The following is a 27,466-nucleotide window of genomic DNA, read 5'->3' as shown; positions in this document are numbered from 1 at the left end:
TGAGCAGATGCGCCAGAAATAAGAAGAGTAATGCAAAACACAACAAAATGGAACAAAATGGAATAAATGGAGATGGTCATAGTACAGGTTGCCGTGTCCGGGGTGCGTCCTTTGCAATGAAAGTGTTCCGCCAAGTGAGCCGTTTTCTTTTGTGATTCTTCGCCGCACAACAACGCGGAGCAACCGAGGTCGTATATCATAATCGTCAAGCGTAACAGATTATACTGTTTGCTGTATGCTTGTGTGCTTGTGGGTAGAGCACGAGGAGGGTGGTGTTCAAGCAACCTCAATGGCATCTAGCTTGCCCTCCATGGCCCGGCGCCGCAGCTCAAGCACACCAATGATGCCGGTCTGCCGCAGGCGCTCCAGGATAATGCTCATGCCCTCACGGCTCTTGCCCAGCTGGTCCTGCGTCTTCGTCGAGGCAATCGTCTCGATGCTGCGCTGTATGCCCTTGGTGCCGAGGCCGCTGATCCACCCGGAACTGAACCAACCCGTCTGCTCCGCCTCGCTCTGCTGGCGCTTCTGCTTGAAGCCTTCAATCTGCTGCTGGTACCGTTGTTGGCCCTGCTCGATCCGCTCGCGGATGCGCTCGCCGAGCCGCGACTTGAAGACGACAGTGGTCTCGACGCCAGTGGTTGAGTTGGCGGCGAGGAGCTGCTGGTCCTGCGACAGGGGAGGAGCAGGTGACAGCGACAATTGCTCAGGTGGCGCACTGACATACAGCTGCTTCTCCACCACAGACAGAACACCGGTAAAGTTGAGGTTCCGGCTTTCGGTACGCATCCAGCCCTGCCGCATGTCCACCACACTCGTCTCCAGAATGTACGATGCCTTGTCAGCCATGCCACCAGTGATGCTTGTGGGGAGCAGCCTGAGGACGGCCTTGGGCAGGCGCGACTTTTTCAAGTGGATGCGGGTGGTGTGAAGCCGGCCGGTCTCCGGGTCGACCTGGCTAGAGATGGTGTCGGTACTGAGGACATGCTGGGCAAACGGGTTGAGCTGCGGAGAGCAGTATCGGAGAAAGAAGGCCAGCGTCACCGTCGGGAAGGGGTGGGAGTAGGTGTGGTTGGTCGTGTGCGTAAGGACCATATTGGCGGGCGTCGAGGGGTCGGAGAACGAGGGCGAGACGTCGAGGTAGAGAGGAGCGGTAAACAGGGGACCGATGATTAGACAAGTCGAGATGGGATAGAGATGGCGAATGGTCAGTTGTATGCCGTGTGCACGCGTGGATCTGGACCTTAGGAGCTTGAAGAAACAGAGGCTCAGCGATCCAAACTTTGGTGGACAGCCAGTTTGCGTTGTCAGGCTGGGATGTTCAAGAAAAGACGCAGAAGAAGAGGGGAAAACAATTGCAACCGGCCGTGAGCCTTGCGTGCGACTTGGGATACCGTTCAGTCGAATGTCATGAGAGGATGTGTTAAGGCAATTGAAAAAAGAGTTCGAGAGGAAGAGGGTAGCGATTAGCAGGGAAAAAATAATTGGGGGAGAAAACGGCACGGAGGAAAAAAGTGGAAATGGCAATTGGTGGAGAATCGGCAGGCCCGTTCAAATTGCCGACCTTTAGAGGGCGACTCGTCGTTGAACACTGGTTGTTCAAAATGTAGAATCAGATGTATTGGCAGCGACGTTTAATCAGGCGCACAGAGAATCTGGCGATGCGATGTAAAAGGAGAAGAATAGAAAAGGGGGAAGGCAAGAGACAAAATGAGGGGAAATGGCTACGTCTGGCAAGTGATGACGGCAGGAACAATGCGAAAACAGGTGGGCGACGTGTGAGCGAGGGAAGGTACAGACCACACGACCACTTTCGATCATAGTTTAGGCCGAGAAATACGTCGAACCACGCAGTGTCAGCGTAACCCAACGCCCCTAACTCCTTGCTAAAAGACAGCGGTTGAACGTCCGTTTTGTTCTGTCCCGAGCCAGCCGTTGAATTGGTGGTGTGACTTGTCCAAAGTCCGTGTCTTAGCAAGCCAATCACCAATCTCTGAGAAAATGCCGCTAGGCCCAGACAGGTAGGCAGGCACTGGGTGGTTCGTCTTTGTCGTCGGTGCGTATCCATGACTTCAGTGTGCACGTGATGCGGGGAAGCAAAAGAAAATGGAAGGACAGAGAATGTCGTGTCACAGGTCTCTCTGGAGCTGAATAAGCCTCACGTGATTTATCCAAATTTGGACTAGTGCTTTTCGCTTCATAGTACCTGCCTCCCTGCCCACTTGGCTTTTGAAGTGCCTATCACTCCTCCCCTCCAGTAAGACCTTGCCACCCTTCCCTCCGAAATCCCTTTCCATGACTTGCTCCCTTCATTTCACTTCTTCGCCTTCCGTGGACTCTCATTTCTCTTCCCTTTCCTTTCGTAATCCATCTTCACAACACCGCGTCCATCGCGACCATCGTTTATCTTCGTTGGTGTTCTCGTTTCCCATCACGTTCCTTTTTTCTGTACTTTGCCCCTATTCACATCACGTTGGGCCCTTTTTGTTTTCGACTTTCTTCGGCCTCTTCAGCGACTCGACGACCATCGGGACACGCGAAGCGCACAGCATTGCATTGGCACCAGCTGCATCGTCGAGACGACCGAACGCGGCCTTCGCCATCTTCCCTGAGAGATTCTTTCGAGACACCGAGCGAGCAAGACTCGCGCGTGCCCTCGTACCGCCCTCGCAAGAACGAGGAGCCCGGTTGCTAACGAACTAAGTTCAGAAAGAGGGTGTGCTTTGCGTGGGAGACAAGACAAAGCGTGGTTGTACGAAAGAAGACAAACGCAGAGGAAGAACAAAAGAACCATATAGGCCGACTTTGGTGGAGGGAAAGACAGTTGTGTTTCGACTGCTGTGCTGTCGCTCTCTTCCTTTGTGCTTATTTTCTGTTGGTCCCCTTTTATTCTCCCCTGCTTGTTGTTTCTCTTGTCTGCAGAAAGACTTGTCTCTTTTGGCTGCGTTTTCTAGAAGCCAGGAGCCTTTGTACTATTCTTCTTGTCGTTTTTGTGTTTTTGCTTTTTCACTCATTTACTTTCTCTCCGTTTCTCTTTTTTTTCTCACGCATGAGTATCATCAAAAAATTGATTTAACCATTCCATGAACCTTTTTGCCTGCTAAAGCAAAGAAAAGGAAAAGGCTTGCGAATTTCCTGGACGAGATAGGAAAGAGGAAAGAAAGAACAGAGTCACGACTGAAAAGCTGGAAAAACAAAAAAAGTTAAAAACAGGAGGACACAATAATTATCATCACAATCAGGTTACATCTTGCCTTTCACTACACAACTTTCTTGTTCTCTGTCTTCTTCATCTACCTGACAAAGCAGGACTGCCTGCGTAGACCGCATACGGCAGACCTGACACAACACACTTCAACAGCCACCCATTATCGACAAGTTCGATCCTACATCAACCGTCACGATGTCGTCTTCCGTGTACTTCAAGTTCAAGTCTCAGAAAGAGCCAACACGAGTGGAGTTCGACGGCACGGGCATCTCGGTGTTCGAGCTGAAGCGTGACATTATCATCAAGAGCGGCCTCGGCGATGGCACCGACTTTGACCTGGCGATATATACCGAAGATGGAAAAGAAGGTAAGGAGGCTTGTTCGTACAATTATTTGTAGACAGACGACAGCAGGCTAACAGTGACAGAATACGACGATGACACAACCATCATCCCGCGGTCGACGACCGTTGTGGCACGGCGGTTACCGCCGATGAAACCAGGCGCCGGCCGGGCAGCTCGCTATGTGTCGGGCAAGATGCCAGTGAACGCGAAGAATGCGTCCCGGCGCGAGCAGACGGCCAAGGCCGCGGCCAAGAGCACGTCGAATGCGCTTGAGCAGATGAACAACGCCATGACAGAAGACGAGAAGCTGGCCGCCATGTTTGCGGCGCAGTCGGAGCAGTGGAACGCACAGCAAGAGGAGATGTCACAGTATGCTCCGATCCTTTTTATGCCCCTGTTTTTGGAATGAATACAACACACCTTGAGAATGATCTGCTAACACATTATAGTCAAACACCCATATTCAAGCCAGGCAGCCGGCGGCCGGCCAATGTGCCCGACCACGAACCACCCAATGGCTACATCTGCTACCGGTGCGGCGAAAAGGGCCACTGGATCCAGCTATGCCCAACCAATGACAACCCCGAGTTCGACAACCGGCCACGTGTCAAGCGGACGACGGGCATACCACGGTCGTTCCTCAAGACGGTGGACAAGGCGGCTGTGCTGGCCCAAGCCGCGGACGACGACACCAAGGCGCCATCGGGCATCATGGTCAATGCGGACGGCGACTTTGTGATTGCCGAGCCCGACAAGGCGTCGTGGGAGAAGTTCCAGGCCAAGACTAAGTCGGGTGCAGCGGCGCAGGAGGTGGCGGCGCTCGGCGACAAGGAGTTGCAGGATCGGGGGCTGGAGTGCCCGATCGACAAAAAGATGTTCATAGACCCAATGAAGACCCCTTGCTGTGAGAAGACGTACTGCAACGACTGCATTACCAATGCGCTGATTGAGAGCGACTTCGTCTGCCCCGGGTGCCAGTCGGAGGGTATTCTGATCGACGACCTCAAGGCGGACGAGGAGGCCGAGCAGAGGATCCAAGCCTACCAGAAGGACAAGGACGCCAGCCAGAGGAAGGCGACGGCCGGGGAGGACCCCAAAAAGGACCCGGGCGCAGCAACAGAGTCGACAGCAACAGCAACGACCAAAACAACGCCATCACTAAATCCTGAAGGCGCGGCGACCGCGACTGCGGAGAAAGCAGGCAGCAAATCGCCAATCGCGGCATCCGCATCAGCGACCACACAACAAACCACCGATGTTACCCAGAAGGAGGGCGAATCAACCGAGGAAACGGCTGGCGAAGTCAACAATAAGAAGCGGCCAGCCGAGGAGGAAGCCGTGAACCCCAAGGTTCCCAAAGCGCCCAAGGCCATGCAACAACAGCAACAACAAGAACAGCAGCAGCAGCAGCACAACACCCAAATGATGGGTAACTTCATGAATGGCATGGGCGACATGAACGCGATGGGCATGGGAATGCCCGGAATGAACGGTATTCCGGGCATGAACATGAACAACATGAACATGGGCAACATGGGCATGATGCCGTTTGGCGGGATGCCGATGATGAACTATGGCATGGGCGGCAACATGGGAAACATGGGAAACATGGGAAACATGGGCAACATGAACATGATGAACCCAATGATGGGCATGAACGGGATGAGTGGGATAAACATGATGAACGGGTATGGCGGTGGCTACAACAACAACGGCGGCGGCGGTTACAATCGGGGCAACAACTATCAACATAACCAGGGCTGGAACAACGGCAACCGAGGTGGTTATAGCAATGGTGGTTACAATAACCGATACAACAACTACCAGAACCAGAATCAGGGCCAGGGCCAGGGCTACAACAACTACAACAATAATATCAACGGCAACGGCAACGGCATAGGCATAGGCATGAATGGCAATGGAAACAACCAGGCCAACATGCAGTTGGGCAATGGCGATGGGAATATGGCCGGCAACAAGAATGGCGGTACCGAGGACGATGCCTACTTCAGAAAGCCCGTCAACCCGACACGTCACTTCAACAAGCCGAAGCGCGTGCGCCCGAGCGACTACCGTGAGCTGTGAAGGAGGATGGGCCCGTCTGCGTTTACCACACACCCGACCTTTTTCCGGTTTGATACCCCCTTTTCTCTGCCGGCAAGCCACCAAACGCCAGCATGTACATATCTCTGTTCTTAGTTTTGCATACAGTCGCATAACCGTTGACAATAACCCGCCTCGAAGACGGGTATTCTTTTTGCTCAAAAGTTTGGCTGTTCGTCACTTGATTCACAGGTTTCTTGTGCTCCGCTTGCTTTTATTTCCGTCCCTCGTTTTGCTATTAGTATTGTTGATGAGGAGAAATTCAGATAGTTACGTGGTTTTTGTATGGCGTTGGGTTTTCGAGGAAGACTGGGCTTGGTACAAGAAATACAATAAATAGAAAATCAAAATAACAAATGACAAATAATCACTTTACTTATAGCAGACCATTTAAGCGACCTTTTGAATGCAAAAGACATGTTGTGATGTAGGCTGTGTGCTTTGAAGTTAAACCTCCCGGAACAGGGCCCTTATGCCATACTGTATAGCACAGTGTTTATACTGTAGAAGCCCACCGCACGTTCGAGTACCGGATTTTTCACACAACTCCGGCACCTAAACCTCGGCCGGCAGACGCGCGCACTCCACGAGGTACCTATTTCCTCAACTTTCCTGGCCCGTTTCTCCTCCTTCTCTGTTCCTTTCGTCGCCCTCGACATGCGTCCTTCACTCCGCTTCCTGGCCTCCGCTGCGGCGAGCCCCAAGTCGGGCAGTCTGCGGCCGGCGCCCATGGCGCTTCTGCCGCCAATTCCCCTGTACCGGCGGCTGCTGCGGGCGCACCGCAAGCATCTTCCGCACGAGATGCGCACGCTGGGCGACGAGTACATCAAGGCCGAGTTTCGCGCACACCGCAAAGTGGACAACCCGCAGCATTTGGTAGGTCCAGCTGGCGGCGGCATGGGGAGTGGAACACACACACACTCTCTCTCTCTTTTTCTTTTTTTTTTTTTTTTTTTTTTTTTTTTTTTTTGGTTCGTGCTCGATACTGACAGTTCGATAGATTGGCTTCTTAACCGAGTGGCAGCTGTATGCGCAAAAAATCGAGGGCGATTCGTGGGTGGGCGAGAAGCTGGACCCGGTCAAGGTGGCCAAGATGAATGGTAAGTTTGTTCTCTCTGGCAATTCTCCCTGGCAATGCTCAGTCTGCTTCGTGAAGTTAACCAGGCATGGTAGATCAACAAGTCGGCCAGCTGTACGAGCTGATGGTGGCAATACGAAAGCACCGCGCAGACGACGGCGAGGACCCAAGTGGACAGGAGACGGTATAGGAGAAAAGTACGTCAAAAAGTAAAGAGTAAAGGGCGCACACTGTAAGATAGGGTATATATTGTCTAGATCACGCTATCAAAATAGAAATAAAACAAGATAAAAATGATGCACAAAAATGCATGACAACTGCGTCGAGACCGTTGTACAGCTGCCTGGAAAGGGCACGACTTCAGATCTGCTGCGACCGCAGCGCCTCGACAATCCAGTCGCTCTGCACGGCGCTTACCTTGCGCGCATAGTTCTTGGTGGTAAAGACCTGCTCCAGGTACATGATGGCCTCCGTCTTGCGGCCGTGCAGCACACTCGACGGGTGGATGGCGACCACGTGCTTGCCCTCCGTCGTCACATAGCTGCCATCGGGCGCCAGCATGGCCGTCTTGAGGACGAATCCGTTCAGGAAACAGCGCAGCAGGGCGTCTGTGCGGTCGGGCGGTAGGGGCACAAAGCTGTCTTCGGACGACGAGAGCGCCTCGTTGGCCTCGGCCACGTCTTCGGCGGCGAGCATCTTTTGCCGAACGCAGATGCCGCGCAGCTGGCGGCGAATGTTGAGCGCCTGGCGCATGTTGCGCAGGTTGATGCGGCGCTGCTGGCACCACGGCTTCCACAGGTTGCTGCGCACAGTGACGAGCCGCTGCATGGTCGTCAGGTACGTCAGCAGATCGCCCTCGCGCCGGAACAGCTCCTTGCGGAACTCGTCGACGTCGTCGCGGTCCTGCTCCGACTGCAGCCGCAAGAAGATGTCGTCGCCCGCCGTCAGGCACGCCACAATGTCAATGGCCTCGAGCAGACAGCCCGCCGCCGCGGCGTCTAGGAGCACGCGGCCAAACGCCGCCGACACGGGAAGCAGCGACATGGTCCGGCCGTCCTCGGTGATGGTAACGTCATCGGCCAGCGCGCCCAGTCGGCGCAGCTGAATCAGCGACCGCTCCATCAGGTCGTGGTCCGGCTCGTCCATGAGCGGGAACGTAAACGTGTTGTCGATGCCGCGCGCCTTCATGGTCAGTACGGCGCCCAGAAGGTCAATGCGCAAGATCTCGGGCAGCTCGACGGGTGCCAGCTCCTGGTTGTACGATTGCTCCGTGTACAGTCGGTAACACTTGCCCGGACCCTCGCGACCGGCACGGCCGGCGCGCTGGATGGCCGATGACTTGGCAATGGGTTTGGCCAGCAGCGACTCGAGGCCCAGACGCGCGCGAAACATTTTGACCTTGGCCTTGCCGTTGTCGACGACATATCGTACACCGGGCACAGTAACGGACGTCTCGGCAATGTTGGTGGCGAGCACGACCTTGCGCGTAAAGGGGCGGCTGGCTGGTTGGAAGGCTTTGTTCTGGGCCTCGATGGACAGCTGGCCGTAGAGAGGGCAGGACTCGACATGGGGCACATTGGACACAAGGTTAGCCGCTCGTTCGTCGATGAGGCGCTTGGCGGCATCGATTTCTTCCTGGCCGGACAGGAATACGAGGATGTCGCCAGGCAGCGGCTCTTGGACGTGGATCTGGAACACAGTCTTGACCAGGGCCTCCAAGATGTCCTCGACGGGTTCGGGCGTGTGGATGATCTCAACGGGAAATTGTCGTCCAGGGATGTGCAAGACGTCGACTTTGGCGTGTTGTGGACGGGCCGCGGATGGTGCAACAACCGTATTAGCATCGGTGGTGAAGAAGGAGTGGATCTTGTTCACGTCAGCCGTCGCACTCATGACCACCACTTTGAGAGGGTGTCTGCTGTCACGCTGTTGCCGTTTTCCAAGAGCACGCGCCGAACTGTCGTCGTCGTTGGCGGCCGCTCGGCCCTTGGCAGACGACTGCAGTATCTGCCTCAGAAAGCCCAACAACAGGTCCGCGTCCACGCTCCGCTCGTGCACCTCGTCCACGACGACCGCACTATACTGCCGCAACGCCGGGTCTCGCACCATTTCTTGCAACAGCATTCCCTCTGTCAGGAACTTGACCTTGGTGCCCTTTGGTACCTTGTGATCGAACCGCACCGAGTAACCCACGCGGCCACGTGCATTGGGGTCGTTCGCATCGATTCCTGTGAGTGGCGTGCCCATCTCACGCGACACGCGGTTGGCCAGCGTGGTCGCGGCCACTCGACGCGGTTGTGTAATGGCCACAAGACCCGTGCACCAGGGTTCTGTGCATAGGTACTGAGGCACCTGCGTACTTTTGCCGGAACCTGTCTCGCCGACAAGGACGAGCACGTCGTTCGTGCTCAGGGACTGCCGGATTGCGTTGCGGCTGTCCCAGATGGGCAGGGCTTTCCGCGTGGCAAACAGAGACGGATCACCCGTGATGTAGTCGTCGCGCCAACGGCCGCCGTCGCCGCCTCGCTGCTTGCCTCGCCGTCTCTTGCGGTGTCCAGAGGTCAGAGCGGCGCCATCCGCATCGGATCCTGGCTGTTCCTCCTGGTCCGTGGCATCATAGGGTGTCGGCCTCTCTTGTATAGGAGACGCCTCTGCCCCTGGTTCTGTCGTTGACTCTGCCTCTTTTATGACCTCGTCGTCGGCATCCTTTTTCGAAGGGCCGTTGAGGAAAAAGTCCAGGTCAATAAAGCCGTTGCCGACCTTGTAGACATGCCTGGACCTTTGCTCGGATTTTCGCCGCTTGGACTTGGGTGCCGTGGACATGCTGTGCGGTTTTGCGGTTCTTTGCCGCTGATGTGATGTTCGTTCGACGTTGGATGTTGACGTTGGCCACTGAGAATGAGAATTTTATGGATTTTCAATGCAGTTTGGTGCCATCAATAGCGGAGGTAAGAGCAAGGCTGAATTTTTTAGACGGGATTGCCGTAAACGGCAATTAGCTTGGACAATCACGTGGTGGGAGTATAGTGGGCCTATCCTCGTTACGACATACTTTGCACAAGGCTACCTTGCGACATCATCTCGACCTCTTGGGGTGGTCTTTGTCCGTTGAGTCCACAGAATCAACACCGAGTTTAATATCTGGCTGTTGTATTACTGCGAACGCGTGCACACTTACGATGGGATAGATTCTGGGGCTGGCGTCGGGATAGGCGTGTTTCAGAAGTGAGCTCATCTTTTGCTCCTCGCCCTCCGTCCTCTCCTCGTCGCTTTTCTTCTGTCGCTCTATTCTTCCATTCGCATATTCCTATGCTCGTCTTCCTTCTGATTTCGCTACCTGCTATTTTTCTTACTATTTCTTTTCCCCTTCTTCATCTCATCAGGCACCATGATGAACATTAAAGTCCCTCCTCCCGTCGTCCATGGCAGGGTATACGGCTTTTCAAACGTCACGTATCGTTCATGGTTATTTTTGCACTGCGATGATCAGTATGAGGATGACCATCGTCGGTATTCAAGTGCTAGGCGTTTGGAAACATATGTGTGTATTTATCGAACAAGATACCACCAAGGGACGTTTTCGTCGTCGATTTTCAATTGTTTGAGTTGGCTCGTACCGTCGTCCCCTGTAGCCCGCTAATCCTACAGTGCATCTAGGCTCCTGGTCATAATGAACCATCCCCTAAAAGTGGACGGATTCAAGCTTTAGACGGTCCACTAGCGCTATTCTGTGCCATTATGGATCTGGTCAGCCTTGTCGCGACATCGTTTGTCACTGTCAACTGTCAGTGCAGCACCGCCTCTCTTCTACCGGACTCGCCGGAAACCTCGCGACTCTAAACCATTCATCGCGACGTCAAGTCTCCAATTCTCCAATTACTGTCGATCTCTTAATACACCGACTCGCCATTCTCCCCACTCTACCTGAATTCGAGGTACCTTTGCACCCGCTCCATACCCACCATGTCTGAGCCCCTGGAAATCAGCGCCCTCACGCTCAACTGCTGGGGCCTCAAGTACATCTCGGCACTTCGCACCGAGCGTCTCGCCGAGATTGGCCGTCGTATTGCCGCCCTGGCCGAGACGTCGTCGACACCACCACTATCATCATCATCGCCTTCATCACCTTCGACCACACCCCTCTCCATTGTTGCCCTTCAAGAGTGCTGGTGCCACGAAGACTTTGAGGCCATCCACAACCTCACTCGCCATGCCCTGCCCTTTGCCAAGTTCTTCTACGGCGGCGTCTGGGGCGCCGGCCTCGCCGTGCTCTCACGCTGGCCCATTACCCAGACCAGCATGACACCATACTCTTTGAATGGTCGCCCCACGGCCTTTTGGCGTGGCGACTGGTTTGTCGGCAAGGGCCTGGCGAGCGCGACGATCCGCGTGGACGACAGCACGACCGTCGAAGTGCTCGTCACGCATACGCACGCGCCCTACGAGGGCGGACGGCCCGACGACTCATACCTGCTGCACCAGGTCGCGCAGACGTGGGAGGCCGGCAAGCGCATCCGGGCGGCGGCGGAGCGGGGACGGCTGGTGCTGGCCATGGGCGACTTCAACATGACGCCCGACTCGCTGCAGTACCAGTCGCTGTATCTGGGCGCGAACGCGGCCTCGCCAGTGCTCTCATCCTCGACCTCAACCAACTTTGTCCTCCACGACACATGGCGCGACCTGCACCCGAACGCCGCGCTCGGCAACTCGTACAACCCGCTCGAGCAGGGCCGGCAGCGCCAACTCTCGCCCCACGGCCAACAGACCATCCCTACGGCCGCCTTCAACCTCGCCGAGAACGGCACCGCCTCCGACAATGTCCTCAACACCTGGCGCTGGCCCAAGGACAAGCAAAAACGCCTGCACAAGAGCTACCAGCGACGGCACCAGCGCCAACAGCAACAGAGGAAACCAGCGGCTGACGAGGACATCGACAGCGAGTTTGTCGTCGCTCTAGATACGCCCGACCCGGCTGCGAAGCGCCTCGACTACGTCTTCTACGCCGCGCCGTGTCATCCGGGTGCGACTTTTTCTACTACCCCCGAACGCCCCGTCTGGCGCACAAAGGCGGCCCGTGTCGCCATGGTCGAGCCCCACCCCACCCTCGGCTGCTCCGTCAGCGACCACTATGCCGTCGCTGTGACCCTTGTGCGCGAGCCGGCCACTGCGACGGCCGCAGCAGACACTTCCGGCATCCCGACCGTGCCCCACTCCGCCTACGACAGCGTCCTGGCCGAGTCCGACCGCTACATGCGGCGAGAGCTCAAGCAGCGGTATTGGCGCAGCGTGCACTTTTTCGTGTCCGTCGCCGTCACCATTGGCTGCTACGTTGCCGTCTGGTTTAGCCCGCGCAATTTTGTCGCCTTCTTGCTGACCCTGCTGGCCAGCCTGGGCCTTGCCACAGGCGTCGTCGACGGACTGATTGCCCTGCTTTTTTTCGGCTCCGAGATCCGCTACATCAAGGACTTTCACTGGGAGATTTGCAATGCGAAGGCCGCTGCTTCGGCTGTCCGCGCCTCATCCTCGCATTCACAAGACAAATAAACGTGGCAGGCACATTTGATTTCTAGGATTTCCAAGCGTGCGCACGTCTTTATCAACTTTCTTTTTAATTAGTCCTTTTAATCGATACCGCAAAACTAATATTAATAACTTTGTATGCTCTATTCCAGCTACACGTCCCAATCTACTCAGAAGCATCCACGGTGTGACGACCGCATCACAGCGAGGCTGCCCTCCTCATTCCGGTCATAGTTAGTCAATGTTGTGTGCGGGTTCATTCTCCGCCAAGTGTATCCCAGAAACGCGTTTCGCTTGCGTAGCTCCATCGAGATCTTCTTTGTTTTGGCATTTCGCAGAAGCCGGTCGCGTGGGCGCTTTCGCTCCTTCTTTCCGAACTTTGCGACAAAGCGAATAAGCGCCTCGCCATCGGCCATAGGGAGGCCCAAGGCGACCAGCTGTCCGATCTCTGCTTCAATGGCCTTGAGCCGAGACGAGTCGAATGGAGTAGCAACCCAGGTAAGGGCCCTCATTTGAATATTCACGTCGAAGCCTTGCAGCGCCTCATCGATTCTGTCTGCCATTTCCTTCTTATTGCTTGCTGCATAATCCTTTTCCATCAAGTCGTCGTTTTTGGGGGGAGTGGAGGGAGCGCGTACGGCTTCGTTCTTATCTGCCTCTGACGCAGACTCGGAGCTGCCATCGGTGTCGGATTTGAAACTATCATCAAAGTATTGTGTGTCGTCTTCCGTCCGTAATTTCGGTACGAATGGGGGTGGCATCATGTACAGCCTTTCCCATGGCAGTCCCTTGAAGAACTTGTGTGATTTGATATCCTCGGCGTCGTAGGGAAACACATATTGCCGGGCTATGCTGCGTCCGGCCGCGAGTCCGAAGCCATCTCGGCTGGCCGTGCTGCCATTGTCCGTCATGACGGTGGAGCCGTCTCGGGAATCGAGCCGCTCCAGCTCGGAGATGGCTGTATCCTTGAGCCGGTACCGTTTCGAACAAAGACGTTGAGACTTGTCGGTCACCAAGGCAGTTAGAAGTTGTCGGCATCGTCGTGATACTGGCGGCCAAGACGGGATGGTAAATGAAGTTTCGTGGTTCTAAATAGGCTGTCAGAAATTGTAACAATCTGGTGCTCCTTCCTGCGACCAAGAAAGAAGCTCACAGTAATGTTTTTCTTTGTCTCGTTTCTGCCCTCGTCGGAGAGAAACGGCGTGCGGCCGTAAAGACACTCGTAGAAGATCACACCGATGCTCCACTAATCACAGCGGCCGTCGTAGGTTTCTCCCCTGACGACTTCTGGTGCCATGTACTGACTTGTGCCGACGACGCTTGTCGCCGAATAATGGTTGCCGCATCTGTTCCGCCACTGGAGAATCGGCTCTTTGTTGTCGGCATCTGGCGGTCGCTGGTGTTTCTCCAAGCTTGACATCATGCTGCTACTGCATACCATCGTCCCGGGCCTTCCGACACTCTCATCTTTCTGTCGGTCCAACTCATCGCCCGGTACATAAATGCCAAGATTCTGAAGCAGCGAGTATCGTGTGCTGCTGTAATACTTAGAGTCATGACTCCAGTGGCCGTCAAATGCCAGGCCAAAATCTGAGATTTTTAAGTGGCCTGATGCGCTGATCAGGAAATTGTCGGGCTTGATGTCTCGGTGAATGAACTGCAGAGCGTGTGCTTCTTCAACGCAAAGAATCATCTCTGCAATGTAAAATCGGGTAACTGCTTCGTCGAGAATGTTTTCTCGGATAAGCAGACCGAGGAAATCACCGCCAGGCATGTACTCCATGACAAGATACAAGTTGGCGACATCCTGAAAACTTGCAATCAGTGGCACAGCCCTTAAAATAGTTAGAAGCGCTCATACCAGGACAACAAGCGCAAAATACTCACCAGTTTGATCCTTCGGATGAGACCAAAAAGTCACGTTCGGCCCGTACATGGCCTTCCTGCCCCGAACGAATCATTTCGGACTTGCGGATGACTTTCATTGCGTACACCTGCTTGCGCTTTTCCTTGGCGACAGCAAGACTGTCGAACGCGGCCGGCTTTTCACGGACGAGCCGGACGGTGCCGAAGCTTCCTTTGCCGAGGATCTTGAGCATCTCAAAGTCTGCTGCGCATATTGACGCATGCAAAAGAGAGGGCCCGTTGCCCTCATCTAAGAGGAGAGACCGGGTACTCCTTGCCTTGAGAACGCGGTTTTCCCTCAAATGGAAGGATTCTGCTCGATAAAATGCTTCGAGATAGGCTTGTCGCCCCCCAGAGGTCAGATTCCGTGCGTTGACAAGCTGAGTCTCTACATGGTAAGCCCTTAGAGCCCGGGGTGTCGGCCCACGGAGGAGCTCATTGTAGTGTATCTCAAGAAATATCTTGGCTGCAGCAGCTAGCTCGACAGTTACTACCGAGGGCCTCTCCAGAACGACCGGTTTGTCAGGTATGGTGATAAGTGCGTTTGAATCTTTTGGCCCATTGTTCAGACGACAGTCCCCAGGGCGAACTCCGGAAAGAGCTGTCTCTCGAGGCGGAGACAACACCGGCACATAAGCCTCTTTTTCTACCGTGACCGCCTTGACGGGATCTTTGACGGGAGGCGCCAATTTGGGGTCAAGGTCGACATTGGCAGTCGAAAGAGTCGGCGTCGGAAAGATGCTCTTGCAGTCGATATCAATGTCTACCATGGGCTCGTCTTTCTTGATGTTGACCGATTGTAGCTGTGGCGATCCGATTGTCGATGGTTGCGTGTCAGACGCACCGTTGTTTGAAGGCGGCGTTTGGCTGCCGCTAGTCGGCGTCGCGGTTGACTCGGAAGACTGCGGAGCGCTGGGCATTTGCAGGTCGAGCGCTGTCGGTTTGGTAATCACAAACGAGTTGTTGCACTGGTAGTATTTCATGTAGTAGCTACCCCGGGCTGCGGGCCCAGGCAGGACAGCGACGGGGCTTGATACGGAGCGCTTCTTGCAGGTAGGGTCTCGGAAGATTGCCACTGGGGCACGAGCGAATGCGAGCAAGTGTCCAAATTTCTTCACGCTGGTTGCGTTTCCGGAGAAAGTGCGATTCTGGCGAGAGGCCTCGTCTTTAGTAGAGTCCATGATGGGCGATGATAGGGGGAGGCGATTCTGGGGGTTGTCGTGGGTGTGATAACGATTCTGCGTAAGAGATCTTTCGTCGAGCACGATTAGAAGCGATTCGACTTGGGATAAAAAATATATAGGCAACAAAACGATAACGGAGAAAAATACAGTAGACAATCGCAAGAGTGGCCACGAAGCCGGTGTCGCGGCTCGATGCTTCGACAATGTGCCAGAGTGTAAATGAACAAGGTCAGGATCAGGAGACTAGCATAGTAAGTGGCCGAAAAGGGGTAGCAGCGAAATCAAAACAAGCAAACAATGGCAGGGAAACTACGACGAACACATGAAGACACGGACACGGTGCAGAGTGTTGCACCTTCCTGCTTAGCCGATATGTATCTTTCCACGGCTTAGCATCACCAGCCATGGAAAGAGCGAGCGACTGATGGTGATTGCAGGTCTCGTTTTATGAAGACGGTAGCAGACTTCGAAGTCAGCAGAGTAATGCTGTTCGTTTAGATTATACATGCGCTAATAAGCACATGTAGCGAGACACAAAACGTTCGTGAAGCAATATTATATAAATGACAACAGATAATGACATATGAAAATATAGGAAAGGTTTGTAATGCAACAAACAACGTCCATGAAAACGGCACATTTGGCCAGACGCATGAAAGTGCAACAGCAAAAGACTGACGAAATAACAACCCAATTTTTAAAAACCATAGGGAAAACATGACCAATGCATCCTAGTAAACAAATAACTACACAAACAGCGAGGAAGACACAAGCAAGTAATGAGGCAGAGGATAGAACCCAGATAAGGCACCGCACGGGCAAAGCAGGCAAATGCAATTATAGTACAGGGACGCCTGGATGTCCGTCTTTGTTCTGTCCCCTTACCTCGTCTTTCTGTCTTTTGCGCCTGGCATCATCTCCTTGTCGTGTCTCCCCTTTCCGCTCCTTTTTTTGTTATGTTTCAGAAACGTATTTTTGAGTTGCGTGTTTGGCGGGTTTACTTGATCTCGAGCAGCTTGACATCGAAGATGAGAGTGCTGTTCGCCGGGATGCCGTCGAGCTTCTTGGAGCCGTAGGCTAGCGAGGCGGGGATGGTCAGACGACGCTCGCCGCCAATCGCCATGCCGGCAATGCCAATGTCCCAGCCGCGGATGACCTCACCCTTGCCAACGCGGAAGGAGAACGGCGCACCCTTCTTGTTGGAGTCGAAGACCTTGCCGTTCTCGAGCTTGCCAATGTAGCGCATGCCGACACGGTCGCCGTTCTTGACGACGCGGCCCGAGCCGATCTTGCGGTCGTCAATGGTGACGCCCTGGACAACCTTGACACCAAGCTTGCCCTTGTTGCCGTCTTTGGCAGCGTCCTTGGCAGCGTCCTTGGCAGCGTCCTTCTTGGCAGCGGCCTCCTTAACGGTCGAGCCGGAGGGGCCCTGCTCAAGGGTCTTGGCGAACTGGACACGCTTCTTGTCCTTCTCCTCCTGGGCAGCGACGGCGTCGCCGTCGTTGTTCTTGAGCTTCTTGGCCTGCTTCTTGCTCGGCTTGGTCTCGTCGGCCCCCGACTTGGCAATCAGGTCGTCGAGGCTGGGCTCGGCATCCTCAGCGGGGCGCTTCTTGCCCTTGCCCTTCTTGGCGTCGGTCAGCTGGGGAGCCTCCTCGTCCGAGTCGACCTCCTCGATGCGGCCGGCGATCTCGTCGAGCTCATCGAGCTCGTCATTCTCGTCGCTGTCCAGCTCCTCCAGGTCAATATCGGGAGGCAGGTCGTAGTCGTCGTCGTCCGAATCCTCCTCATCGCTGTCATCGTACTCGCCATCGACAAAGTAGTTGCCCGTCAGGTGGACGGTGTGGCTGCCAAATACAGAGAAGAAGACAGTCTCGCCGGCATCAATGGTCAGCTCAAGCGGCTGCTGGTACGTCTTCTCGGTGTCCAGGGTGCAGACAACAAAGTCCTCAAGGACCAGGTCATCGTCCTCGTCCTCGTCCTCGTCATCGTCATCCTCGTCATCATCCTCGTCCTCATCGTCCTCTTCATCCTCCTCAGTGGCAGGCTCCTTGCCCTTGCCAGAAGCGGCAGCCTTGGTGGCCTTGCTCTTCTTCTTGGAAGCCCCGTTGACAATAGCAGCAGCATCCGCCATCTCAGCGTCCTCGTCCTCATCATCCTCGTCCTCATCCTCGTCGTCTTCGGCCTCGGCAGCGGCCAGGAGAGCGCGGAGCTCCTGCTTGCGGCGGGCCTTGGACGGGTCGCTGGGGCCACCGTTGGGCTCGTCGTCGCTCTCGTCGTCATCGCTGCCAGCAAGAATGCTGCGGAGGTACTCATCGTCGGAGTCCTCATCGTCGTCCTCGCTGAACAGGTCAATGGGGCGGCGCACAATGCGCAGGGTCGAGCGACCCGTAGACGGAATGTTGCCCTTGTCGTCGGCCTCGGCCTCAGCCGTGGGGTCCAGTGCAGCCATGGAAATGTGAATCTGCGACGAGATGCAATGTTAGTATATGGCATTACAAGATGGCAAAGGCGAGCCCTGGTAAAAGAAAACGCAATCGTAGCGTGCACGACAACAACCACCGCAGTGGCCGCAAGTTACAATTGCCAGCTATTGCAGCAAGAATAGCCAAAAAAAACAAACGTACCGTAGCCGGAAGGTCCAGGCCGACCGGGATCAGAACGCCGCCAGGCGGCACCTCAAGGCCGAAAACGCCCTGCTGAGACATTGTGATGTGTGGTGTGTTTGTGAAGGGTGAAAATGAAAGATGGTGACTGCAAAGAACAGATGTACAGATCTAGGCAGCTATGCGAGGGTAGAGAATGATTGCAAATGCGAAATATGAAAAGAAAATCAAGATGCAAAGCAAAGGAAGGAGAGATGAAGAAGAGAAGAGGTCAAAACGAACAAGAGCCGGAGCGACAGGAAAAACTGTAAATCTTTTTTTTTCTGGTAACGAGGCGACGACAGGCCAGGAAAAAAATTAAATGGGTCCTGGCGCCTTCTGGTTGGCCAGGAAAGTCTTTCTTCTGGCAGAAAAAAAAGAACTAAAAAAAAATTAGTGATGCCCGCCGCCTTGCAGGTTTACAGGCGGCCGTATGGCAGAAACCGCTGTTTCGGCAAGGCTTCAAGCTCACCGCGTATTGGAGGAGCATGTGGTGGGGTTAGTTCGCCCGGCGTGATTGGACAGCCTCAAGAATATGAAGGAGCCAGAGCCGTGAAGAGTGGTGTCCACTTTTACCTTTTGAGTTTTCGCTGCTAGCAGCTTCTTGCCCCTGGAAAATGTTGTTCAGTTGCACAGCCAAAAAAGGCGGTGACCAAACTGAATAAAAACATCTTTATCGATAAGTGACCAGGAGACGATGGCCCAAAAGTCGATGCCAATCCACTTACACGTGATTATTTGCAAGGATCCCCCATCCATCTTCACTTTGCACAAATGTTATGTCTTGTCATAGCTATCGCAGAGCATTCTTTTAGAAACAAATGTTGGTCGCTATGGATATCATAAGAAATTGATTCTTTATTTACATGCGTCTTATTAGGTATTATCGGGACGAAAATGGCACCGCTGGGGTGTTCTTTCCCGCTTGCGCCACCCAATCGACACCGCTGCGTTTGGTGTCTGTCCGTGATGTGTCTTTCCAACCAGTCAAAAATGAGAATAATATCTCAAAGGTAGCGAGTGCATGCTGGACCATGTCCGGCCCGTGATCTGCTCCAAGAACTCCATAGGCCCTCATCAAACCAGAAAGGGGGTGACAACGAACAAAAAATATAGGGTAAAGAAAAGGGAATAAAAAAAGGGCAAGTTGAGACTGGAAAATGTACCAAGACCATAATTCTATATGCCGCTTGCACAAGCTGTAACATGCATCATAATCCCACGTTATACCGTCTATGTACACAATGTGGTATGGGGTGAGAAGCGAAAAGGAGGCCAAAACTCAACTGCCCGAAACAAATATCGAGGCGGATATGGTAGTGGGACTCTGTTCCAGCTTTTGACGGTAAACGTGTGTAGCTGCTGTCCGTAGGTCGAAAACGGCAGGTCCCGGGCTTCATCTCCCGAGATTCAAGGTAGAAAGCGAGTGGTATATAGATGGTGAAAACGATAAGTTGTGATTAAAAGGTGGTAGGGCAAAAAAGGGCGAAAATGAAACAAAAGGTTTGGAAAAGGAAAGGTCTGCTCTGGGCACGTCTCCTGTCAATTCTTATGCCATGGCTTCGGGGGATGCCGACTTTGCCCGTTGACGGGTGACCTTTTTGCTGACGGTGTATACCAAATCCACAGTCCAGAAATGGCATATTTGCGCCTGGGCACAAGGGATCGCGCCGTATATGGGAGCGACAAACGGGACCATAACGTAGTCGATAAAGTTCTTTCTCAGGGTGCGATACGAAAAGTTCATGCCCTTAGCGAGACCGGCATCAATCATCTCCTTTTCGCGAGTGGCGACAGCAATCTTATGGAAGTTTTCGTACATGAAGAGGTAGAACGCAATCTCCATGAAGCCGAGCGTACGAAGGTACGTGCAAATCTCAAAGATCCAGTTGACGCGGTGGATGTCGTCGGCACCATCGGTCACCCACATGTACAGAGTCGATGCAATAACAAGAATGGTCATCTGAACAGGAAGAAAGTGGGCTTCAAAGAGTCGGTGGAACAGAACTATCAGGCGGAAATAGTTGGGTCCCTTGATGGTTTCGCATGTAATATCAGAGAAGAATCCGTTGTCAACAGCCTGGTCTGAGCTGACGCTGTCGGTAAAGGTATCGAGTTGCACATCAGGAACGTAGTTGTCGGTCAAGGCGTTCAAAGAGGCATGTAGGGGGCGGAAAGTGCGCGACGTCTGCTTGCGATTCCGCCAGAGCTCGGCCATCTTGCGGAGGGCGAAGCCGGTATCGAGCGCACCCCACATGTGGCGCAAAGCTTGCTTATAGCGAGCACGCATGTCCGAGACAAGACCGCCCACACCCTTTCCATAGCCACCGGCCGTGACGTTCGTCTGGCTGATAGGGCTAAGAACAGTCCGCACGGTCAGATTGCCGTTCAAAGCAAAGAAACACTTGAGGTACATGTGCAGGTCTTCGCCAATCGCTTCGGAGTCACAGTCCCAGCCACCAACACGGTCAACAAGCTGAAGAGGGAGCGAATAGACGGATGTGGGAGGGGAAATGGTCGATCCGCGGTACAGGCCCGAAAGACCAGCGGCACACCACAGAATGTCGGCGACACGGACAATGGCAGGGACGCTGTGAGCATTGCGGTCGAAGATGATAGGAGCAGCATAGAGGGTCGTGGTAGCCGTTTCCGGAAAAGTCAGGTGCATCTTGGTGACCAGAGCAAAGAAATTGGACGACAAGTGACTGTCAGCTGAAGGGAGGGCGAAGAAAAAAGAGCCAATGGTTAGCGAACAGTCCCGATGCTCCATGGAGGGAAAGAGCCTGACTTACCATCAATGCCGGTGACTATGACGTCCTTGCGGCAAGCGACCAGATATTTCTCGCTCAGCTTGCGTGCTGCCCAGTCGACATTGCTTCCCTTGCCAGGACAGTCATTGGGTAGATCAGCAGGGTGCAGTGTGAAGTCAATGCTGCGAAACTTCTTAACAAACTCGGCGATGAGGGACATGGCCTTGACGTCAGCATTGCTCTCACGCTGCTCCATGGCAAGATACACCTGGAGGGGCGGTAGTTAGTGGTCCGTTGTCTTTCAAATACATGCCAGTGAGAAACGGAGCATGGTGGAATCAATATAACATACATCGTAGCTGCTGCGGGCCATCGGGTGTGATGCTAGAACATCGAGAGTTTCGCGAAGCGTGTCCATTTCTTCCTTGTAGTTGGGAATGATAATCGCGTGGATAACACGGCCTTGGTCCGCTTCGGAGTCGGTAGTGAATTCGGTATCAGCATCGCCAGCATCGCTGTTGGCGCTCGACGAAGCGCGGGACGAGGTGAGCGTCACGGAACTGGACAGAGACGTGGATGAACTCCGGCGGCGGTGGCCAAGCTTGTAGTCCTTGAGTGGCCTGTTGCGAGCAGACTTGCGGAGCGAAGTAGTGAGGTCCCAGATGGCCCAGCAGGCGCGTAGGGGGAATGTGAAGACCATGACGTGAATTAAAAGGCAGTACCATGAGAAGATGACGGTCCAGATGCCGGCGCCGTTGGGCGAGTAGCGTGGAGCACTTAAGCTGTCGTCTGGCTGGGCCTGGTAGCCATATCGTGAAGCCGCCGACTCTCGTGATATAACCCAATAGCTGAGGATGCCAAGCCAGATCATGGCGAGGCCGCCCGACCGTCGGGCGCACCAGGTGAAAAGAGACATGACGAGGAAGTCCGGAGGTGCTGCGAGAGTAGGAACAAGTAGGGATGCAGTCGTAATAGGTAGTTCCTAGGGACGAAATCAAGAAATAAATAGGAGGCCGCGGTCGCACGCAAACACACTCGATGAGGGTGTGTCTCGTCAGGAGAACAGATTGTAGGTCCCGGTATGAAGAAGTCGGCGGTGTATATTAGGTGTTCTGTAGGGAGGGAGAAAGGCGAGCAGACTCTAGTGCATAGGCAGAGACGAGATCGGCTGAAGGTTGTGCGGTGCTATCAAAGAGGCGTTATTATGGTCCTCCGGCGTCTTGGTGCTTCTGAGAGAAGCAAAAGAGAATTACGCACGAGGAGCAACGACGGCCGCTTGGGAAGTTGCGTTGTCTGGTTGCAGAGGAAGCTGCGACCGAGCCGACATACAAACAAGGAAGGAGCCCGAGTTCCAAGTGGACAGAATAGTAGGTTGAGAGAGGGGAGCTGCAGCAACAACAACAAAAAGGAGGCAAGGGGGTCAACAAAGAGAAATGCGCGGAGGCTAAAGTAAAGACCAAGGCAGAATAATAAAAATAAGAAAGTGAAAGGAAAAACAATAAATTAGGAGAGAGACAATATGGCCAAGAGGGAAAGAAGTAAAGAGGAAGGAACGGGGAGAGGGGCATTGAAACATAAAAAAGGGAAGGAGCAAGACTTCCAGGGGAGGCGAATAAAAGCTAAAGGGTGTGTTTAACAAAAGACTGCTCTGCTGGTCTGAGGAGGACAAGAGACACGATGTTGAACAGCTGAAGAGTCCTAATTTATGAAGACGAAGTATGCCCTCCGGCCCCAATACGGACCAGGCAGCATCGCAAGGGATGGCACAGGAGAATAGTGCAACGCTCCGTACGCCGCAGAGGACGCCCGAGAGATGCTACAAAGAAAAACGAGGGAGCCTTTAAAACAAAAGGCAAACTGGGGGAGGGCGTGGCCACGGGAGACGAGTGCAGCGTAAATTCGAAAGGGCAAGGGCCAAGCGTTTGGATGCAAAAGAAGAACAGCATGGAGGGAAGGAGCGACCGATACACAAGGGACATACATGGACACGGAGTACGACATGCAAAAATCATAAATTAGCAAAACGGACTGTGACAGCCACGTTGAGAGCAAACGAGGAGCAGGAGACGGAACATGTTTCTGGGAATATTGTTTGAACGGCACCAGAACGACTAACACGGGCCGGCAGCCCAGTTTCATACGAGGACAGGGAATATGACGACGACGGAGGTAGGCCAAAGTTCAGTCCATGGCGTACTTTTTGGGCTAAGATCGATGGCGCTAGCGCCGTTGTTTTCAGTTTCGCTTGCCACTCTTGCCTTACGTTCTCGTTTTCTTCTACCTGCGCTCGTTCTCTAATTTGCCCTCAGTGCCTTTGCTTGTGCGACATATCACCCCGTACTCCCTCTTTGGCAGCAAGCAGACAGGTAGAACAGCCAACAGAATGTATGGCGCAGAAAGACATGTGCTTTCATCGCATTAAATCTTTTGACTCGACTTTTCTTGCCCTGCCATTTGAGCAGGTAGTAAATACGTTGGAGCGCCACAGAGACAACAAAACAGCACAGGAATCAAAGACAGAAGTACCCCGCTAGTCAGGTACGCCGACGTACCATTCATGTGGCTCCTTTCCACCGTATGTCTCGTACTCATTAGAATGGAGGCGTTTTGCGGGTGGGCTGGGCCCAGTCCAGTAATGACTGTAGGGAGAGGTGGCTGGACGGAGGGCCATTCTAGGCCGGAGAACAAGTGAAGTATCGTATCTTGACCCAAGTTTGGGACAAATTGCTGTGGAAAGCAAGCGGACGTTGAATGCTACTTGCTAATGTGAACGGAGTATGTCGTAAAACTCTGATATCAGTTGAAGGAAGGGCAGTGGCAGCAACTTCCTCACCGGTCGAAGTAGGGTCCGAGACAGGATGTCAAAGCAATGGTGGCTCCGAGGCGATGGGAAAAGGAACCAGCAGCGAAGAGCCACACGCGCTTCAATCTGCACAAAGCTTGCTCCCACCAACGCCACACTGCAACAGACCAAAGTTTAACCGTGGCCCTTCCAATTTGGATACTTTCACGACGAGACTATGACCGTTTTGAGAAGGAGGCCTTGGTCTGAACGAAACAGGGCGGCTTCCTTTTGTCTGGACAAAGTGTAACAACGGGGGTGGTAGTGCGCATGGTGGGCGAACGAGACAAAATGATACAACCGATACAAACGATACAATGGCCTAAACAGACCCACGACGCACATTCGCGGCTTGCTAGTGGACAGCTGCCGCCCTCTGTGATAAAACCTGCCCATGTCCACCCAGTCCTTTGGCTGGGCTGCTGGGGTCGCCTCGAGAAATGGGTTTGAAGCCACGCCGGTCGCAATCTGCAAGGCAATCCGTCTCTAAACATTTCTCTTGTTTTTTCCTCTTCAATCATTCCTTTTCTTTTACTTCGTACCGTGGTGCCGCTGCAGGAGTACCTCGTTGTACATTGGTTCCTTGTAGCTCGCCCCACACAAACGCGACGACTTCGGCGTAGCCACTCGCTCTTTCCCTCCTTGATTCTATGAAGTACTCCGCTGTCCAGTTCCGATTTATTGCCGGCGAGATTGAGCCCGTGTAGAAAGAGAATCCCGTGATGCTTTACACTTTCGTCGTCGGTATCCCAGAGCCTATCAATCAAGAATGCAGTCGATCGAAGCCATCTTTCACGAACCACGGTACCTCTGCGAGCACAGATTCGCATACCACATACCAGCAAACATGCAGGCCATGTGCACCGGCTGTGCGTATGATGCAGTGACCGCCTCGCTCTTTTCCGTTGCCTCTGTTTAATGAAAACTTGACAGGGACGTCTCAAAGCATACCGTCATGCCACATCCTCGAGTACGATGTACGCCCTCCCTTACGATTTGCCCTTGGCTATGATGGTCTACCTTCTGCAGTGGCACCTGCCTATCGCACAGTGCACCGCCGATCGTGACGCTCCGAGACATAAAACGGCGGCTGACTTGACAAAACGAAGAAACGGTTCCATACGAACTTCAGACTGCCAAAATGGATGGTGCAACTTATCCGGGTCCCGCCATGGAGGTTGCTGACCCGGGGAAGAAACGGACGAGGGTCGGCAGCACGCTGGCTGAGCGAGTCGACGGGCAGTCGTCGAAAGTATGGTCGCCCGTGACCGCGTCTCTCAGCGACGTTCTCAAGATGCCCCAGTCGAGGCCCCTTTACTTCGTAATGAACGTGTCTCCGTTGCTTTTCAGGGCAAACGGAGATGTGCGTTTCGACTCTGGCACTAAAACGGTTTGCCAGCATGTGAACAGGGCTTCTTGATGGCCACCGGCAGATGATGTGCACTTTTTTTTCCCCTTTCTTATTTCCTTCCCCTTCCCCTGCCAAAAAAGAGACGGTTCGTGCAGACCCTCTTTGTGTCATCGCTTACCGCGTTCGACCCGAAAAACAGAATTAGTACGCAGATGAGGTTGTTCTCATTCTTATTTATTCGGCGGGCTGCGTGCTGCAGTAGCCTTGTCTTGGCATGTAGCAAACTCCGTTTTGTTAGCCTTGCTGTGCCGCACCAAAGCAATCTACATCTCCTTGTTTTTTTATTCTCTTCTCAATTTGCGGACAAAACCGCAAGTATTGTGAAGCTCGCCGTGCTTGCTTTTATGCTTGTGATTGCCGGTTGTGTACGACCAGTTCCGTCACCATCACGAACAACGCATTCTTCTTGCCCTAAATTACAAACTCTTTACTTTGACCGCCAGCATGCATGCCGGGCTTGCCAAGACTCGTTCACAACAACACGTACCTTAACTGGATGGTCTAGACCAGTGTTGAAGCGCTTCTCCCTCAACCCTGCGTTCAGGGCGTTGCCCCATTCAGGGTGTGGCATGGGTTCGAGCGAGGGCCAGCGCGTAGAAATGGTTCCATCGTCCAGCACCTTTCCCATTCAAAATGCTGGAGCCAACCCAAATCCAGTGTTAGTCGGATTTAACCCCCTCCCGCCGGCTGCCAAGATGTGCCTCGTGCTAATCGGCATCCGCAAATAAACGTGCTTAGAAGCTCCACGGGTGAGACAAGAGGGGGGGGATGCGCGCTCCCAAGACAGGACGGGCTGGGCAAACAACCCAAAACAAGGGACAAAGAGGCGGGAAGGGAAGATAAGCGTCATTCGTACAAATTACAGTGATGTATCTTATGATCCCATATTGGTTTCGAGCTGTGGCTGGGTTCCGATGGACGTGCCACGATGATCCTGTTCATCACTTTGTGCAGCGGACAGGGTTGTGGGAAAATTCAGAGGCAGCTCACCCATACGTTTGTCCATGCGCCCAATCTGCATGGCGATAAGTGGTCACGGCAAATTTAATTTAAAAAATAATGCGATTCAAGCTTTGGCAAAAATCCCACACAGACAGCACCCACTCTTCTCGGTTGCATCGTACAGCCCATCCCATGTGGCCAGTGTCGAGATGATATTCGGCATGCCCTTTTTCCTTTTCCTTTTTTTTTTTTTTTTTTTTTTTTTTGTTTTGTTACGGTCCTGTGACGCCATGATGCTCCGCGGAACCAAGTGGCCTCTCTATTCGAGTACAGGGTGACACCGCGTGTTACGTCGGGCGCAAATGCAAGGATATGTGTTCCTAGATGGCACCTCTTTTTTCCTTCTTTCGATCCCCTTTTCATCCATTATGCTGCCAATTGGGGGGTCCATTTGGTGGTACACCAACAAAATGGCAAGTGTGAATTGCATCTACGGAGTAGTTGGCAGGCTGCGTTGTGTCAAAACGGTCATGCAAGACGGTCATTTTTATCACAATTGGTCCCAGGAGCTGAGAGAAGCACGCCAGCCCTGGGGCTCTTGGGAGTTGTACTCTTCTATTGGTCGTTTCACTTCAGGGATCGCCACTGTATAGGCACCTACTGCTTTCTTCTTCTGTTTACAGCCGATGTGGCTGAGTTATAAGTTGGTAGATACTCTGTACGGAGTAGATGACTGTGCACAAACAGAATGCGAGTCCTATTGGGAAATCACGAGATCCAGATGCGACTTTCTGGCCTATTGCTTCCTTCCTGGTTTTAGCTCTGCGCAAGTTCGGCAAAACGCCAAGTAGACTGTCTACTGGGTGCAACTCTGGTCAATTTCACTTTTGAACTAGGGTGACAGGCAAAGCATGCTCTTCCTGTTTCGTCTTGGGTTCGCCAAGAATAACTGCCGTCCACAAGTCCGCCTTGTAATTGGACAGTTCGCCTATTTCGTTTTGTTATGTCCAACTCGTCTTCCTCGCCTTGTACGGTAATTAAATAGTCGACTGAAATATGGCGCACTAATACGAAGTACTCTGCAGCTGTAAAAAGGGTAAGGTCTTCATCTCCGGTTTCATTCTCGTGCAATTGTATGGCCGCGCGCCGTTGGGCAGCGTTGAGCAACACTACGGATGGAAACCCATGTACCACTTTGAGCCTTTTCTTTTTTTTTTTTTTTTTTTTTTTTTTAACACCGGATACTGGTTTCTTTTATCGACGTATTCGAGCGCCCTCCCGTGTTGCGTGGTCAAGCTTGTCCATCCTAAAGTAAGGAAATGGAAAGAGGAAGAAAATTGAGGTCGGCCAGAGAAGGCTTGACTGACCAGACGCCATACACAGAACGTCGTAATGAAAACGACAGGGGCCTTTGCGAGCTAAGAAAGCTTGGTTCGGAAAAGCACCGTCTTCCGCTCCATACTGCCCTGCCGGTACCTGGGGCTACGAAGTACTCTTTTCAAAAGGCGCTCCCAGTTATTTTACCAGGGGTAGTGAAAAT

At 53.4% G+C, this 27,466-nt stretch overlaps 8 protein-coding genes across 8 annotated transcripts; 3 read left to right on the top strand and 5 right to left on the bottom strand.

Annotated features, from left to right (window-relative positions):
• Positions 1 to 276: 276 nt before the first annotated feature.
• Positions 277 to 1,092, bottom strand: SPBR_08644 (MSF1 domain protein; the record flags this gene model as incomplete). Its single annotated transcript, XM_040766882.1, has 1 exon — positions 277 to 1,092. One exon carries the CDS (start codon positions 1,090 to 1,092, stop codon positions 277 to 279), a length of 816 nt encoding a protein of 271 aa, XP_040614697.1.
• A 2,308-nt stretch (positions 1,093 to 3,400) lies between these two features.
• On the top strand, positions 3,401 to 5,634 carry SPBR_08221 (retinoblastoma-binding protein; the record flags this gene model as incomplete). Its single annotated transcript, XM_040766459.1, has 3 exons — positions 3,401 to 3,572; positions 3,633 to 3,918; positions 3,999 to 5,634. 3 exons carry the CDS (start codon positions 3,401 to 3,403, stop codon positions 5,632 to 5,634), a joined length of 2,094 nt encoding a protein of 697 aa, XP_040614696.1.
• Positions 5,635 to 6,309: 675 nt separating this feature from the next.
• SPBR_08707 (ACN9 family domain containing protein) lies at positions 6,310 to 6,920 on the top strand (the record flags this gene model as incomplete). The annotated part of the gene is made up of 3 exons (XM_040766945.1): positions 6,310 to 6,528; positions 6,653 to 6,752; positions 6,817 to 6,920. 3 exons carry the CDS (start codon positions 6,310 to 6,312, stop codon positions 6,918 to 6,920), a joined length of 423 nt encoding a protein of 140 aa, XP_040614695.1.
• A 170-nt stretch (positions 6,921 to 7,090) lies between these two features.
• SPBR_08181 (ATP-dependent RNA helicase DHR2) lies at positions 7,091 to 9,553 on the bottom strand (the record flags this gene model as incomplete). Its single annotated transcript, XM_040766419.1, has 1 exon — positions 7,091 to 9,553. One exon carries the CDS (start codon positions 9,551 to 9,553, stop codon positions 7,091 to 7,093), a length of 2,463 nt encoding a protein of 820 aa, XP_040614694.1.
• A 1,140-nt stretch (positions 9,554 to 10,693) lies between these two features.
• SPBR_08392 (uncharacterized protein) lies at positions 10,694 to 12,274 on the top strand (the record flags this gene model as incomplete). Its single annotated transcript, XM_040766630.1, has 1 exon — positions 10,694 to 12,274. One exon carries the CDS (start codon positions 10,694 to 10,696, stop codon positions 12,272 to 12,274), a length of 1,581 nt encoding a protein of 526 aa, XP_040614693.1.
• Positions 12,275 to 13,496: 1,222 nt separating this feature from the next.
• SPBR_08308 (uncharacterized protein) lies at positions 13,497 to 15,336 on the bottom strand (the record flags this gene model as incomplete). Its single annotated transcript, XM_040766546.1, has 2 exons — positions 13,497 to 14,057; positions 14,185 to 15,336. The coding sequence occupies 2 exons, from the start codon at positions 15,334 to 15,336 to the stop codon at positions 13,497 to 13,499; spliced, it is 1,713 nt and encodes a 570-aa protein (XP_040614692.1).
• A 1,000-nt stretch (positions 15,337 to 16,336) lies between these two features.
• SPBR_08347 (FK506-binding protein nuclear protein) lies at positions 16,337 to 18,044 on the bottom strand (the record flags this gene model as incomplete). The annotated part of the gene is made up of 2 exons (XM_040766585.1): positions 16,337 to 17,800; positions 17,964 to 18,044. 2 exons carry the CDS (start codon positions 18,042 to 18,044, stop codon positions 16,337 to 16,339), a joined length of 1,545 nt encoding a protein of 514 aa, XP_040614691.1.
• A 1,486-nt stretch (positions 18,045 to 19,530) lies between these two features.
• SPBR_08240 (uncharacterized protein) lies at positions 19,531 to 21,647 on the bottom strand (the record flags this gene model as incomplete). The annotated part of the gene is made up of 3 exons (XM_040766478.1): positions 19,531 to 20,693; positions 20,774 to 20,999; positions 21,084 to 21,647. The coding sequence occupies 3 exons, from the start codon at positions 21,645 to 21,647 to the stop codon at positions 19,531 to 19,533; spliced, it is 1,953 nt and encodes a 650-aa protein (XP_040614690.1).
• Between the last annotated feature and the right edge of the window lie 5,819 nt (positions 21,648 to 27,466).

This window comes from Sporothrix brasiliensis, assembly GCF_000820605.1.
Source record: "Sporothrix brasiliensis 5110 chromosome Unknown Cont22, whole genome shotgun sequence".
Taxonomy (NCBI): domain Eukaryota; kingdom Fungi; phylum Ascomycota; class Sordariomycetes; order Ophiostomatales; family Ophiostomataceae; genus Sporothrix; species Sporothrix brasiliensis.
The sequence above is the reverse complement of the archived record's forward strand: the minus strand, read 5'-3'. Positions and strand labels throughout refer to the sequence as shown.